The following is a 16,668-nucleotide window of genomic DNA, read 5'->3' on the forward strand; positions in this document are numbered from 1 at the left end:
AAGATGTTTGTGTGATTCAGTGTGTGATTGAAATTGCATTTCATTGAACGTATATAACTGTATTCCAGAAACTTATATAAACAATTTAGTCAAGTAGATTTTTTGTTTATGTTGTCTCTCCAAAAGGAAAATGTAAATTAACTGCATTCTTTGAGGAAAGTTAAATAATTATTTTTAAAGTTTCAATGTTGAGAATTCTACTCATAATTTCTTCCCATGATATGCTTTTCTCCTTCAACCACATTTGTCTTTCAAGAGTGGGCATTTTGTGTTTGGTTATTGGATGCAGTGTTCATTCAGAATATATTTATTGAGTTTCAGCCATGTATCAGGCACTGATAATGTGGGAACTCTAAATATAATTTGGAAAACTAACCCATTTAATTGTACTATTCATGTATATTTTTCAAAAGTTTGTGAAAATGGTCATTAGATATTGTAAATTTTTTAAAGGTTTTGCCAGTAGTTCTGTTATCTTTTTTTTTAAATTATTAGCATAGAAATTTATTTGAATTAAAAGAATATGGTTATATTTAGGATAATATAATAATTATCTAAAGCACATATCATCGTTGGCTCTGAGACTGTTCTAAAGATGTCATTCTTTTGAAGTCAAAATGTAGTAAGAATGTACAAGGAAGCAAAAATATAAAAAATAAGTTTGCTAAGTATTGGGAGTTGTTACAAGAGGGGCACACCAAGGTAATGTAACAGAGTTCAAGTTACATAGCATGCAGCAAGGAGTTCTCTTGCTTTATCAACTCCTGGAAAGTAAACCGGTAACCTCAGAATGCAAGAATACCACCACTGGGTTAGCAGGACAAACTTTCTGAGGGACACAGGGAGTAATTCACTATACTTCCCCTTTCTCTAACTCCTTGCCTCACACCGATTTCTTTTCTTTCCTCCAGGATAGGTTTTATCCCATGGGAAAAAAATGTGGTTTTATTTGTAAAGTAGAGTAAATAATATCCTGATTGAAGTAGGCAACGTTTTAACTGACGGTGCTCAGGAATCAAACTTTTGGAAGAAGGTCAATCAGCTAGCTAGCAGAGACCATCAGTGGCTTGCAGAAAAAAATAATTCAGATAATATGTGTTTGCTAAATAGATAAAAAGAATAAGCAGTTAAAAATGGGTGGAAAAATCCCAGGGTTTATTGTGACCTAGACAATCAGAAGCAGACACAGGTGACCTTTGATTAAGCCCATTTACTTGTGGAGTGAGCTGTGAGGGGCTCCAAGATAGAGTTTGGTTTCCAACAGTGTCCACAGCCAAAGGGCAAACTCAGAACGTCTCCTTGTCTCATAGAAACTGGAACATGGATGAGAAGTCTTTTGGAGTAGCCCTTCGAGCACATCATCCTGTAGATCTGATGGGCCTGACTGCCCAGAAGGATTGGGCTCTTCGTGCTGGCAGCAGAGTCCTGTGCTAATCCCAGATCCTTAGCCATGAGTGTTGTTCCAAATCCACCCTGATAGTGATTAGCCAAGGGAACTCCATCCACCACCCCAGCTACAGGATTATAAGTGTCACTTGACCAACGTTGTCCTGAGCACATATTTAGGATTTTAGCCAAGAGTTTTGGGTCAAGCCCTAACCTGATTCCCAGATGCATAGCTTCAGCAGTTCCAGTCATACTAATAGCTAACAGCAAGTTGTTGCAGATCTTCGCAGCCTGCCCAGTCCCAGCAGCTCCACAACACGCCACATTGGAGCCCACGCACCCCAGCAGCTGTTGGGCAGCAGCAGCAAATTCTTCTTTGACTCCTCCCACCATAAACGTGAGGCTCCCAGACCAAGCAGCTCCCACACCACCAGAAACAGGGGCATCCATGAAAACTACTCCCATTTTCTCAACTTCTTTGGCCAATTCGTTCAAAACCATAGGATCAACAGTACTGGAATCTACTAAGAGTGAGCCTTTCTTCACTTTTTTTAGAATTTCATTTGCTCCAGAGTAAGCTTCTATCGCATCGATGCTGGTGGGCAACATTGTAATAATTCTGTCAGCTTTTTTGGCTACATCTGCTGGGGAAGACACTACCTGTTCACCTGCGTCTAGAAACTCTTTGCATGCATCAGGGAACACATCATAAATAATGAGTGGATAGCCATGTTTCATGAGATTTTTTTTGCCATTGGATTCCCCATGTTGCCTACTCCAGTGAATCCAACTGGAGTCTTAGAAGCCATTGACCTAGAACACACCGCTGCAAGGCTGGCCACCGCCGGTTGCTGCCGGCAGCTCCAGTACCGGAGGCCAGAGGCAGCTCCACGGAGCCGTAAGGAGGCTACCATGCTGTCCCCGCCCCGCCTCCCCACGGTGACCTCCGCGGCTCCCAGCTCACCTACTGGCTGCTAGGGTGCGTGGTCTATTATCTTTTTAATTGCTTAAATGTTCTAGACTATGTATGAGTTTCTTTGAATTGGTGCTTTACTACCAAGCCTTAAACATTTACTAGTTTCTCAGGGACAGGTGGGAAATTAATCAGTCTAATTCTTCACATTTAAAAATCCATAGCATTTTGCATATTATTATTTAAAGTGTCATGGTGAACTGGAAGAATAAAATATGTACAGCCCTTTTATGCCATCCTCACCTACTTTCCTATAAATTGTGGTATTTTGTTTATTTAGATGAGAAAAAAATTCTTATGAGTGTATCAGATGGCCTGGGCCACCATGATAAAATACCATAAATGGGGTGACTTAACAGAAATTTATTTCTCACAATTCTGGAGGCTGGTAAGTCCAAGATCAAGGTGCCTGCAAGGTAGGTTTCATTCTGAGACCTCTTCCCTTGGTTGTAGACGGCTGCCTTTTTTCACTGTGTGCTCACATGACCTCTTTGTGGGAGCCTGTGGGAAGAAAGAAAGAGATCTTTCTCTCTCTGCTTCTTCTTATAAGGCCACAAATGCTATTGGGTTAGGTTTTATGACCTAATTCAACCTTAATTACCTCCTGAAGACCTCATTTCCAACTATCGTCATACTGGAGTTTAGGGTTTCAGCATGTGAATTTTAGGAGGACACATTTAAATCTATAGCAGTGAGTGAGCTCTATTTAAAGAAAATGTGCTGTATAAAAATCTACAAATACAAAATCATTCGCATAATGAAAGGAACTAGATGCATTCTCTGTTGGCCAGGCATTTTATATCACATTTCACCATCCAATAACTGTGAGATGGTATTATTCCTGTTTTATAGATAAGGATAATGAAGCCAGAGAGAACCGTAAAGTTGGAATTCAGACTTAGGTCTGTCTCTAGTCTTCGTGTTCTTGTCATTGTTGACCCATGAAAGGAGCCTTTATTTCCCAAAGCGGTCACTCTGGATCCCTTTAAAAAGTAAGTTCCCCTGGTGCATTTCAAACATTTTACTTTGCACATTCCTTTCTATCCATCTCTCTGGTGTCTTGTAGTGCATGAGTTTCACATTTTGAAATGTGTTTTTAGAAATAACTCTCTGTTTCTGGTTGGGGGATAATATGAAATTAAATAGATGGGAAGACACTGAAATTTATAAAGGACATTATAAGTTTGTGTTATAAGTATAATCATTTAGCTGTAGATAGAAGATTCTGAGAAATGGTTGAAAGCAAACATATTTATTGACTTCCTAAAAACCGTTAGATTTTACAATAAAAATATCAGAAGTCTAATTTGCCACTGTTCTTTGCAGACTGTATAATGATATATATACAAGTTGTAACTTCAGATATGGTTAACATTAGAATAAAAATGACCGACTGACTAAATGAATGAGCAAACATCTTGCTAGTCTACTCCACTTCCATTTCAAAGACTATGTTCTCTTTTATGTATCCAGTAGTGTCTTCAGTGTTGCTAGATACGTAAGGAGAAATCCTTAACCTGAGGCCTATGGCCCCTAGAAGATCGTCAAATCCAGTGAAAAATGTTTTTTTTATTTCAGTATTTTTTGTTAATTTGATGTTTATGATTTTTTTTCTATCAAATTATATTAAAGTATTATTCCAAGTAATGGATGTGGCTGTATTCCAATAAAACCTTACTTCCATAAAGCAGTGGCAGGCAGGATTTGGCCCTTAGGCTGTAGTTTGCTAATTCCTGATGTGGAAGAACAAAAGCAAGGAGGGAAAAGGGATGCTATTAGAAAAATTGTAATCACCTTCATATTAGGGAGTGGCAAGGGGGAGGCTACAAAATTTACTCTTTGGAGAAAGGCACCTGTCCTTCTTGGGGAAGACTTAATTGGCCTTTTGGTTGCAGAGGGGTTAAAGAAGAGTCTGACTGCTCTGCATAATGAAAAGGGTGTTTAGGTAGAGAAGTTATTTTCTTAATTGCTTATTTTCTCTGGAGGGGCTGATACCAGAGAAAAAGGACTGTGTGGCTTTTGGACTGAGTCAGGAGGGTGGCAGAGAGGCAGGAGAGAAGGAATAATGCATGATTTATCCACCTTATTCTACATGTGTGTATTGAGCGCTCACTATCTGCCAGGCAGTTTGAGATGCCAGGGATATATTTGTGCATTTATAAGCTTACATTCGAACCCAGGGAGACAGACAATATAAACAATATAAATAAGGAAATAGTATATAGTATGTTAGAAAGTAACAAGTGCTCAGAAGAAAAATAAACTGAAAAGGAAAATAGAATGGTATGGGTAGAGGTTTGCAGTTTAAAATAATGTGTCCGGGACATTGTAGAAAAGACCGGAAGGAGGTGAGATATCAAGCCATGCAAATATTTGGGAGCCCATATTCCAAATATTTGGAAATAGCAAGTGCGAAGGTTTGAGTGGGAGTGTGCCTGTTTTGTAGAAAGAGTAGCAAGGAGATCAGTGTGGCTACATCATGGTGAGTGAGGGGAGATAATGTCAGAGAAATGATGGGAGACAAGATCACAAAGGGCCTTGGAAGCCATTGTGTTAACTCACTTTTACCTGGTGTATGATGGAAAGATTTTGAGCAGGCGAGCAACTATATTGTGATAGAATTACTTTGGTTACTGCATTGGGAGTGTTGAGAACAGACTAAAGAGTAAAAGTAGAGACAAGGAGCTCGTTTAGCAGGCTGGTGAAGTAATTCAGTTGAAATGACAGTGATTTGGATCAGGGCAGTACTTGTGGAGTTTTCGTGAAGTTGAAGTCTTTTGTTTTTAAGTTAGGCAACAGAATTTACTGATGGACAGGTTGTGAGTTTGAGAAAAACGGAGCAGCCAAGGATGACCCCAAGGTTCTGCCTGAGCAATAGGAACGATGAAGGGTCTATTAAATGAGCTGAGGGAGATTGTGACTGGCACGTGTTTTGAGGGGAAGATCAGGAATTCATTTTTGGACACGTAAAGTTTGGGGGGACCTATTAACCGTCTCAGAGATGCCAAGTAGGCAGTTGTATTTATGAGTCTGGAGTCCATGGGAGGGGTTATAAATTTGAGAGTCACCAGAATCAAGATGTAAAACTGGATGACAGCACCAAGAGATTAAGTGTAAATAGAAGAGAGAAGCAGTCCAAGGACTGTGCCCTGGTGCTCTCCAGCGCTTAACATGAAGAATGCTGAGAAGGAACCCCAGAAAGGACTCCCAAGTGATGGGTTTGGTCGATGCTTTTTAGGAGCATTGATATCTCACACTGAGTTGTAAATTTTCTTCTTCATTGTAACTCCCTCCATTTATGCCCACTTAACACTTCAACATTTTGCTAGCTGCTCTTGGGAGTGAAGGGAGTACTGTATCCATATTTGGGGACAATGCGTGGCGGAGAAAATGGGTACGGCCTGGAGACTTAATTTTTTAAAAGTGGCTCAAATGTCTGAAAAAATGGGTGACATTGAAATTTCTTTATAAGGAAGTGTGTTTTAGGTAATTTTCTTAAGTTTGTCAGATCCATTTTCGTCGTACAAGAATGAAAACTGCATAATTTTCCCTGAGGGATTTTATTCATGTTACTTAATGTTTGAACCCTTCTTCCTATTTAACTTCCCTCCCTCCTCACCACACACACAGGTGCTCAGGGGAACTTTTTGACATTTTCTCCTAGTGTGGGCTAGTTTAATCTCTTGATTGTAAGTGACGGAACTCAACTTTGCTTTAGAAAAAGAAAAGAGAAATAACATATTTGTTCATGTAACCCAACTACAGAAGGCAATAATGGAGTTGCCCTCAGTATGACTTATCCAGCACTTGAATAGTGTCAGGACTCTGTGGACATACGTCCATTTCTTGTCTCAGCTTCTGTCCTGTTAGCTGTTATTCTTGTGGATGCCTTCATGTGGGAGAGGACGGTTAAACAAACTGTGGAATCACGTGATGATACAGAGGGGCAAAGAGGGAGCTTGTCTCTCTCTACATCTTTACCCATATAAAACCTTGTGGAAGGATTCTTATTGTCTTGGCTTGCCTAGACCGTAACTCAGACCAAGATGATCAGGCACTATAACTGTGAGGCCTAGGTCATGTGCTTCTACCAGAGCCAAGAGATTGCTTCTGTAGTTAACTGTCCAACCAGAACTACCTGGGGTAGAAGAGGTTCAGTGTCTCCCCAAAATGGGGGCTCTTTCCAGGAGTGGGAAGAGATGCTAGATTGGCAAATACATGCATGCGTTTCTGTTTTCAGATGTTAATTTTAGCTGTCACTTCCACTCAGCTGTGAACAGTCCAGGTGCCAGGATGTGTCTTTCTCACCCCTGTATCACCAGTGCATATTCCAGCAGCACCTGGCACTAAGAAGGTGATGGGCACAAAAAGACTAGTTTGTGGGGGGATGGACACAAAAAGACTAGGTGAGTTGAGGTGGAACATACCTGCAAGGAGTTAAGAGGCAGGGGTGTGGCCTGTGATCTAGGTCCCTCACCTCTCTTATGACTGTTGCCAGAGTGAAAGATGTGTTGAGACCAGGGCACATGCCTCTCTCTCTGTGATCCTGAACCAGTGCCGCAGGTAAGGTGATCATGTCAGCTAACCTCAGGACGCTGGTGACTCATGCGCAAACTCACAGATTTCTGAATCAGATAAAAGGCATTTCAAGAGAAGGAGGAAGCAGAGAGAGGTGTTGGAGAGAAGAGGAAAGGGGCTGCTATAGAGGTCTAACTGCTGAGAAGTTATAAGGGAGCACGCAGACTGATATTGATTTTTTTTCCCCAAATAGCCACAAAAACAAGAAAAGTTATAGTGAATGCGGCCAAAGTATTGAATAATTAAAGGACATTAAGTATATAAGAGATACAGCTGTGTGGACGCTGACAGATACACTTAGGTTGAGGAGGGCCGGTGAGCTGAGCGCCAGAGGGAGGGAGAATAGCCCTGCTGAAGCACTGCGTTCTGTTGAACTGCACCAAGTGCTCACTCTTTCAATTTTCTTTTTTTTTGGCCACACCGTGCAGCTTGCAGGATCTTAGTTCCCCGACCAGGGATCGAACCCGGGCCCCGGCAGTGAGAGTGCTGAGACCTAACCACTGGACCACCAGGGAATTCCCTCAATTTTCTATATTGATGAAGAGTTTAAAGATGTTCATGTGGTCTTATAATAAATAGATTAATGATCTTTTGTAAATGATGTGGACTTGTATTAATTTTTACAGTCTATTAATATTTCTAATAGTTGTACACTCTCCTCCCTCTATTAAGGGACCTCTGGCATTAAGCTGTGGCTGGTATCTAGTGGAGATTAGCAGTTGTCTCAGCTCTGGGATTGAGCCCACTGGTGTCTCTTGATCTAGATTTGAAGGGGATGACTAGTAATTTATTACAGTGAATAATATTTAAAGTACTTAAGTCACTGTGTGATTTATTTTTTCTATTTATATTTTAAATGTGAATTGTATTGCCTTCCTCATTAGCCCTGTAATGCTACTCCCATTCACTTGCATTGTGGGCTTTCTTGAATGGGTTAGGGAGGGGTAGATGAAGCAGTGATCAGATAGTCAAGGAGCCAACAGCCTCCTTATCTGTGGTGTCATTCTAGAGAACAATAATGACTGAGGTTACCTTACTGGTTTGTTCATCATGACTTGTTCTACAGTAGTGTCTGGGGTCTCTTGTTTTATAGTCACATCTTTTCTTTCCACTTTTACCCAAAGATAAGATACTCAGTAAGGAATAAGGCAAGGCTACGTGAAGAAAACTTGAGCAGGATAATAATACACCTGTGTGGTAGATGAGCAGGAATGATGCTGTAAGCATTTCTTAGTTATGACACAAGAGTTATCACAAAATGTTTCACAACATGATAAATTAGTGAAATTTTTAAGAATGCTATATAAATGTTAACATATAAAGTCAATACATTGTGATTTTTACCAGAAAGATAAGACTTGTTTATTTTTTAAGTGTATGGATTTCCTTACTTCATCTGTAGAGTATAGACCTGAAAAAAAGTCAACATCAAATTAAAAACTCAAGCTCAATTAGAAATTTGATTAGCCATATTTATTTTTTCTTTATAAAAAATAATAATATATCTTAGGGACTGATTTCATTACTAATATGCTTATTATTTAATGATTAAAGTACCAGAAAAAGTTTAGTGTTGTTTACTTTTAGAGTGATTTTGGCTTTCATAAAAATCTGGATATCATACATGTGAATGTACATTGTTGGAGAGGAAGTTAAGAACTCAACATAGTTTTCAAGACATACTCAGAAGGTAGCGTTTTTATTTTTAACATCATTTCATATATATTTGTTGTACTAGGAGATTCTCAGAGTACTCATAGGGGCCATTTCTCACTTTTGATTGTCTGGAACTGGAACATCTTTATTTGGAGGAATTCCAAGGTAATTGGGGGAAGGGGCATTGAAGGAAGCCAGAAGGCTAGAGTTGAGTCCTCACTCAGCCTTCTTTTATCTTTATGAAAGACAGCTTGGGCCTGAACCAGGCTCAGCTTGATATTTGCTCCCATCTGAGTGGAGGCACCAGGACAGCCAGTGGCCCTGGCGGGTGTAGCTGTGGTGGAGCTGAGCCCAGCAGCACCAGGCCGGTGTATGAGGGCTCTTTCCGTGGCAGGATTTTAGCCATCCCTCACTTTCCTTGCTTGCTCTCCATTTCTAGGCCTGGCTCTCCACGCTTCTGGATGATTCTGGGGACTAGCTAATATTCTTCTGGTATGTCTCTGCTGATAGACTTTTTGTTTTTGCAACCAAAAATCCCAGTGAATAATGAGTCTGTAATTTCCATTGTTGCTTTTATTTTATTTTATTTTATTATTATTTTTGAAGTTTTTCAGTTTTATTTATTAATTTATTTTGGCTGCACCACATGGCTTATGGGATTTTAGTTCCCTGACCAGGGATCGAACCCGGGTCCACGGCAGTGAAAGCCCGAGTCTTTTAACTGCTGGACTGTGAGGGAATTCCCTCCGTTGTTGCTTTTAATACGCCAGTATCCATGTCATAGGTCAGAGTTAAATTGTCTTCATACCCTAACTAGCTTACTTGTTAACCGAATATTTTCAAAAAGTATTTCATTCAGGTTCTTAGAGGGCCGAATTGTTAACCAAATATTTTCATAAAGTATTTCATTCAGGTTCTTAGAGGGCCGAATTGTTAACCAAATATTTTCATAAAGTATTTCATTCAGGTTCTTAGAGGGCTCAGTACGCCTTACTAGAGATTGGAGATCTCCCAGCTTGCTATAAAAGTTTAAAGCTCCTGCTCTTGACTGCATTAGTTAGGAAAACTCGTTCCTTTTGATTTGCTTGGGTTGAGCCAAATCAACTTCTAAAATGTGTCCTATTTTACCAGCACAAAAATAACATTAATTGTAACCCTCCATTTGTAAGGTTGCCTCAGGGCTGCCCTGGCTGATTACGTAGATCATCCAGGGGACGGTTATGGGTTGAATTGTGTCCCCTGAAAAGATGCTGAGGTCTTGTGGCAGGACTTTAGTCCCAATCCCGTGTGCCCGTGAATGTGAGCTTATTTAGAAATACGGTTTTTGCACGTGATTAAAATGAAGTCATTAGAGTGGGCCTGATCCAGTATGACTATGTCTTTATACAGTATAAGGGGAAATTTGGACCCAGTGACAGACATGTACAGAGGGAAAAGGATGTAAAAGCATGGGGAGAATACCATCTATAAGGCAAGGAATGTCTGAGGCTAACCAGAGCTGGGAAGAGGCCTGGAACAGATTCTCCCTCCCAACCCTCAGAAGGAACCAACCATGCCAAATTGATCTTAGACTTTTAGCCTCCAGACAGTGAGATGATGAATTTCTGTTGTTTAACAGCCACCCAGTTTGTGGTACTTGGTTACAGCAGCCCCAGGAAACTAAATCAGAGACCGTTACTAATTTAGGCAAGCCTAGTCATGTATCCACAGGGCTACATACTCTCTGAGGGTGCTTACTCTGCTGAAAACTGCTGTGGGCAGCTCTGCCACCAACTGCATTTAATGTGTCTGATCACGGTGTACCAGCTGGTCTGCTCTATCATCGGCATTAATTGAGGAAAATTCTTGATGTACAACCAGTTCAGATAAATTAATTAAAATCCCTAACACTGTATGACTTGAACATTTTTATTTTTAGGAAACCACTACTGGTCTTAAATTCTGTACGTAAAAGCCATAAAATTTAGTAGTCTTACTTAAAATATCCTTTATTTACTGTTCTTTCCTACCTAAAAACTGCATGTATTTTTCTTGTTTTGGAGGTAAGAAGGGGGATAGGGAGGGTTATTAGATGGCAAGGGGCTTATAATCAAGGGAAGTGATACCAGTGATGAACTGGCAAAGAGTTTTCCATCGGTCATATTGTCTTGGGTTATAGGTGTTTGCTTGAGAGAAGAAGTAACTACCAGAGACAAGGAGTGTATCTTCAATTTTATTGTTTGGAACCTACAATTGCAAAGTGTTTTTAGGTCATTTCTTAAACCACTGAATAATACATGTACACATATTTAGAAAACTTACAAAATGTTTTTTAAAAATTTGTGCTCCAATAGGATTTACCGTATTTTACTGGCCAAGCATAAGCAAATATACCCCAAATGCAGTCTTACTGACATTTTCCTCTTAGTCTATCAACATTTGTTTACTTATGGCCAGTCTGTATATGCATAGAAGCTAGGGCATTATTTTACTGCAACATTTATGAAGAGGTTATGAAATTTAAAAGTATGTTTTGTATCAAGAATACCTAATATTTGTAAACATCAAGAAACATCCTCACTCTTCAATCCTTTAGCTGCTGTTCACTGACTCTTTGTGTAAGGTGAGGGCTCCCACTTCTTACTGAATCATTTCTATGGTAACGAGCAGGCTCACGTGGTCCCACCACCCCCTTAAGCAAGTATTTGTTCTTTGTGCATAAATCATTTATTTCGTCGGTCTGGGTATTTCCTGAGCACCCACTCAGAGGGGCACACTCTCAGGCAGGAGTTCTCATATCTGTGCCTGAGAATGACTGAGAATGACTGTTCAGATTTGGAGGCAGAGCTGACTTTAGATTTAGGTATACCACTTAAAAAAATCAACCTTGGCTCCGCTCTGGATTTCCCATAAGTGGGGAAGGGGGTGGAGTGTGTGTGTGTGTGAGACTAGAATCAGTGCTGTTATCTTGCTCGGGAGAGACAGGTGCAGGTTTAGAGCTACACCTTCTCTAAGAAGGTTCTCTTCTCATGACACCTTCCCATTAGGAAGAAGAAGGAAAGAAGCAGAGGGAGAACTGATAGAATCTCATAAAATTATTAGTAGCTAATACCATGTGTCAGGCACTCTGCTACTACTCCTTAGCAAATACGTATTTAACAAGTGTAAATGGCCTTTTAGCTCTTTCTCTTCTATAATGTTGTTGGTCCTGGGCGTCCTGGTCTTTCCTTCCCTTTCTCCCTGCCCCTTGACTGCGTTCTGCAGCTCCTGGCCTTTCCCATTATCTGCTGCACCTCTTCTCCCAGCTCCTCAAAGGCACACGGTGGTGCGGGAGAGAACGCCACCCTGTGTTTAGTCCGTTAAACACCCTATAGCAACACGCACTAAAAAGGAAAAAAAAAACAGAGACCAGAAATAAAGCAGAGACTTGTTCTACATGAGTCTGGGGCTACTGATTGATAGTTAAAAAGAGAGGAGACCATTAAGTATCTTCCTGAACAGTAACTAACTGGATATAATTGAAAGAGTGCGGGACTGAGGGCAGAAGGCCCAGGTGCAGGCCTGGGATCTGTCACTTTTAGCTGTATGGCCTTAAACATGTCAGTGCTTTCTGAGCTTTAGTTTCCTCATCTGTCAAATGGGAAAAACAATACCTGTCTTGCCCACCAACGAAAGTTATGGGCATCAAATAAGATAATGTGCTTAAAACTCCCTTGTAAATGATAAAGTTCTATGTAAACATAAGTTGTTTGGTGGATTAGAATGGATATAAAGGAGAAAAATGATGTGTATGGTTTAAAATTGTTTATAAAGTGTTATTAAAATTTGCATATGTCAACTAAAGATGGTTGGCTTTCTCCTCATAGGGCCCATTTTCATTTCTTTTCCTGTGTGTTCATTAAGTTGCTGATCCTGAGTGATGATGTCAGCGTCTTCATTTACAGCCCTTCTAAGCTCAGCTTCTAGGAGACTACAAGGATGGTCTGCACCATCACAAAGCCAGTTCCTAAAAGGTAGGCTTGAATCTCACTTGAGAAAAAAATACAGTTCCATTAATGGCAAGGAGAATTTTTGGCTATTGGTACAAAACAATGATCACTGCCAAAACTGAAAGAAGTATTAGAGAAAAGCTTCCATGGCAATGACTTCCTGCAGAAAACTGGATCCGACCTTCAACTGCTGGATAAATTACTCTCATTTTTGAGATGTATCCGGAAACCACGTTGATATCTTGGTCACCTAGAAAAATACATACATTATTTTAACTACAGAAAAAATAATTAACAGTAAGAAGGGGAAAGCCAATGTACTTCTCGAAAGTCCTTTGTAATTAGATATAAGAGGGAAGATATTCCTTTCATAAGCAGGGATAAAGTGTCACAGAAGACAAGAACAATGGCAATCATAAGTGCAAAGAATCTGATTGCTTTTTCATGTTCCAGATGTGAAATGTGCCCATTGTCCAATATTGGATAATTGGGGGGAATAAATCGTCTAAGCTCTGAGATGACTCAAGATAGAGGCTCTTGTCATCAATGCCTCTGAACCACTCCGGACCGAGGGCATTAGGGAACTGGGTCAATATCAGTTAGCTGAGACATAAAAGTGGCTTGTTGTTTTTGGCTTGCCTGCTCAGGAATCATTTTCACATAACTGATGGTGAGACAATGGAGTCTTCACTTGCAAAAGAGAGGAGAACTGACAAAGAAATACTAATCGCCTGTAACTGCAACAAACCCCTAGGGACCTGACAGACTTTTATTTTAAAAATGCCACACTACAAATCATATATCTAATAGGGCGGTTAATATCCAAAATATATAAAGAATGTATACAACTCAAATACAGATGACCAACAAGCACATGGAAAGATGCTCAACATCACTAATCAGGGAAATGCAAATAAAACCATAGTGAGATATCACCTCACACCTGTTAGAACGACTGTTATCAAAATGACAAGAAATAAGTGTTGGTGAGGATGTGGAGAAAAGGAACTCTAGTGCATTGTGTGCAGAAATATAAATTTGTGCAGCCACTATGGAAAATAGTAGGAGGCTCCTCAAGACATTAAAAATAGAACTACCATATGATCCAGCAATTCTGCTCCTGGGTATTTATCTAAAGAAAATGAAAATAGTAATTTGAAAAGATAAGCTATATGCCTCCCCCGCCATGTTCATTACAGCATTATTTACAATAGCCAAGATAAGGAAATGAGTGTCCATCAGTGGAAGAATGGATAAAGAAGATGTGATATATATATACACACACACACACACACAATAGAATACTCTTCAACCATAAAAAAATGGCCTCTTGCCATTTTTAACAACATGGATGGACCTTGAGGACATTATGCTAAGTGAAGTAATTCAGACAGAGAAAGAGGAATACCATATGATCTCATTTATGTGGAATTCAAAAATAAAAGCAAGCTCAGATACAGAGAACGGACTGGTGGTTGCCAGAGGTGGGGGGAGTCGGGTGGGTGAGGATGCAAAATGGGTGAAGGGGGTCAAAAGTTATTACAAACTTCCAGTTATAAAAAAAATAAGTCCTGGGGATGTAATGTACAGTATAGTGAATATAGTTACTAATACTGTATTGCATATCTGAAAGATGCTACAAGAGTAGATCTTAAAAATCCTTATTACAAGAAAAAAAATTTTTTTTTGTAATTATGTGAGGTGACAGATGTTAACTAGACTTCTTGTGGTGAGCATTTCGCAATGTATACAAATGTTGAATCATTATGTTGTACACCTGAAACTAATATAATGTTATATGTCAATTATACCTCAATAAAAACAATATATTACTATCAATATAATACTTAAAAAAAAGAACTCTTCTCTCTGCAGTGGTTCTCACCCCTGGGTGTACAGTAGAATCACTGGAAGAGACTTTTGCCCCACCCAAGTAAATCAGAATCTCTTAAAAGTTGGGACCAGTGCATTGGTATTTAATTTAAAATGCTCCCCAAGTGATTCTAATGAATAGCCAGGGTTGAGAAGCCTTAGGGCCAAGGCTTCCTCAGCCTTCTTCTATGTAAGGTCCTTCTCTCCAACACCCATCAGTCTGGTCTTGGGTGATGCACAGTCATCAACTTCTTTGTTTCATGCAGGGCTCGAGAGGACACCTTTTAAGCCTGCCTTTCCATTTCCTATCATGGGATGGGTGGAAGTGCCTGGCGCCTTTCCTCCCAGGAAGGGCTGTCTCCTTTGCCCTGGATCTGTCCTTCACCCTCCTTGGGATACACAGCGAAAATGGCAGTCCCCTATGATAAGGCTGAAGAGGAACCTGGCTGAGCTCCTTGCTGGAGACAGATGCAGGGAAGCTGTGCATGTGTCTTGTAAACACACTAGTTTCTGCCCTGGAGAACCGGAAGGGGTAGTGTATTGGCAGTGGACTCTATGCATAGGAGGTGGTTCTCAGTTGGATTTTTAAAAATGAGCAGGGGGTATAATGACCCTCACTGCTGCTGGAAATATCACTTAGGGTCAAGTGTGGTGGTTCCTATAATTTGCTCCAACCCACTGTGCAGAACGGGGCAAGGGACATATCCCATCCACTCCTACCTGACCTGTTTACACTTAAAGCTTCTTCAAGAAAATTTAGATGATTTAATATGGTTTCCCACATCCAGCCTAAAGTTCTAGCAGTGTGGTTTTTCTATAAGTGCCACACTGATTGATATTTCACAATTTAAATAGCTGCTTATATGTACTTAAAAGAGTTTTAAAACACTTTTTATGTAAAAATGTTTTTCCCTGGGCTTGGGTGGATGGGTTACGTGTGCTGGGGAGAGGCAGGGCAATATTCCCCCAGGCTGTGCTGCTGTTTCCCAACAAACAAAGCAGGAAGTAGTCAGCAGTGTGGGGACGGATCTAGATTTCTGGCTTTGCCCTCCGAGCTCCATGCATAGCTCCCGTCTTGGGGCCAGTTCTGTTCTCGGGGACCTCTGGGTTAGGGAGGGGAGGAGACACTTGTGCTCACCAGAGTCATGTTTTAACACTTCGTCCTTTATCATCCGGAATCCATCCCCACCGCTGGCAAGGAAGCTCGGGAGGATCACCTTGTACACCTCATCCATCCTGAGGGGCTCGTAACTGGGCACGCGACACTGGGTGCAGAGAACCTCTAATCTGACCACTCTGTCCCCAGGGTTGCGGGAAAGATCGTACACCACGTGAATTCCTAGAAAAGAAATGAGCCTGTATGTTTTCACTGGATCCAAAGGGAAATTTCTGTTTTCTAAGAAAGGGCCAAATCTGGAATTGGGGCACTGGGCTTAGTTTTCCTTTAGTTTGAGCTTGAGTGATATTTCAGCAAGAGAGCTGAGGGTGACATTGCAGCTACCCTATCTGGTTAGGTTCATCCTTGAGTCCTTCTGGGAGGTCTGAGAACCCCCGGGGAGGAAAACTGGCTCTGGCCCAGAGTGGGTGAGAGGTGACTCTGCAGGGAGAAAACAGACCTTTTTAAAATCCTGAGTTAATTGGTCCAGCAGCTTGGTTCAGTGGCTCTGGAAAATGAGGAACAGATGACAGGCACAGAACCTTGTACCATCTTGATGACTAAGAGATGTTAATAATTTGGGCTTGGGTGACTTTCACAAAACATACGACTACCCAGCACTGTGCTGGGGCACTAGTGCCCCAGTGTTCCCTCCACTCTGTCCTGGAAAACGCAGAATATCTGGGCTACGCCACAGGCAGCAGCCTGGACCCCACCACCCTCTGCAGCCCCTCGATCCCAGCAGCGGAGTGCTCTGCAGAGGGAAGACTTCACAAAGCAATCACAGCCCTCAGGTGCGGCCCACTATCTACAGGCCAGAATGTGGTGTCAGAGTCAAACAAGATTATTCATATTAATTTAAAGTTGAATTCATTGGCCTGTGGACTTAATTATTGGCGAAAGCATTTCAGAAGTCCTTGACAATTTGGGAAGCATTTGTTTTCCTTCCATTTTCACTGCAATCCATGAGATAAGCAGGCACATTTTCTCACCGTGCTCCCAGAGGCTGAGGGCTTGCCCCAGGTCCCGCTGGAACCAGAGCCAAGTTCCTATGTCTTGTCCAGGCTGCCCCGCCCAGA

General features: G+C 41.0%; 2 protein-coding genes and 1 pseudogene across 4 annotated transcripts in view; 1 reads left to right on the forward strand and 2 right to left on the reverse strand.

Moving 5' to 3' along the window:
* Positions 1-16,668, forward strand: part of SNX14 (sorting nexin 14) — a 101,906-nt gene that overhangs the window by 72,300 nt on the left and 12,938 nt on the right. The gene's annotated exons all lie outside the window — the stretch shown is intronic.
* On the reverse strand, positions 21-7,752 carry LOC309666510 (3-hydroxyisobutyrate dehydrogenase, mitochondrial pseudogene; annotated as a pseudogene). Its single transcript has one exon. The product of its transcript is annotated as a 3-hydroxyisobutyrate dehydrogenase, mitochondrial pseudogene (transcript).
* The window catches only part of NT5E (5'-nucleotidase ecto), a gene marked incomplete at its 5' end in the record, with an annotated part of 45,559 nt that continues 39,685 nt past the window's right edge, over positions 10,795-16,668 (reverse strand). For both annotated transcript variants that reach the window (XM_082473980.1, XM_082473979.1), the window contains 2 exons: positions 10,795-12,811; positions 15,572-15,772. In XM_082473980.1, the coding sequence (XP_082330106.1) occupies positions 12,648-12,811; positions 15,572-15,772 (365 nt within the window). In that variant the 3' untranslated portion in view covers positions 10,795-12,647. The remainder of the gene's footprint in view (positions 12,812-15,571; positions 15,773-16,668) is intronic.

This window comes from Balaenoptera physalus, assembly GCF_965194825.1.
Source record: "Balaenoptera physalus genome assembly, chromosome: 9".
NCBI classification, from domain to species: Eukaryota; Metazoa; Chordata; class Mammalia; order Artiodactyla; family Balaenopteridae; genus Balaenoptera; species Balaenoptera physalus.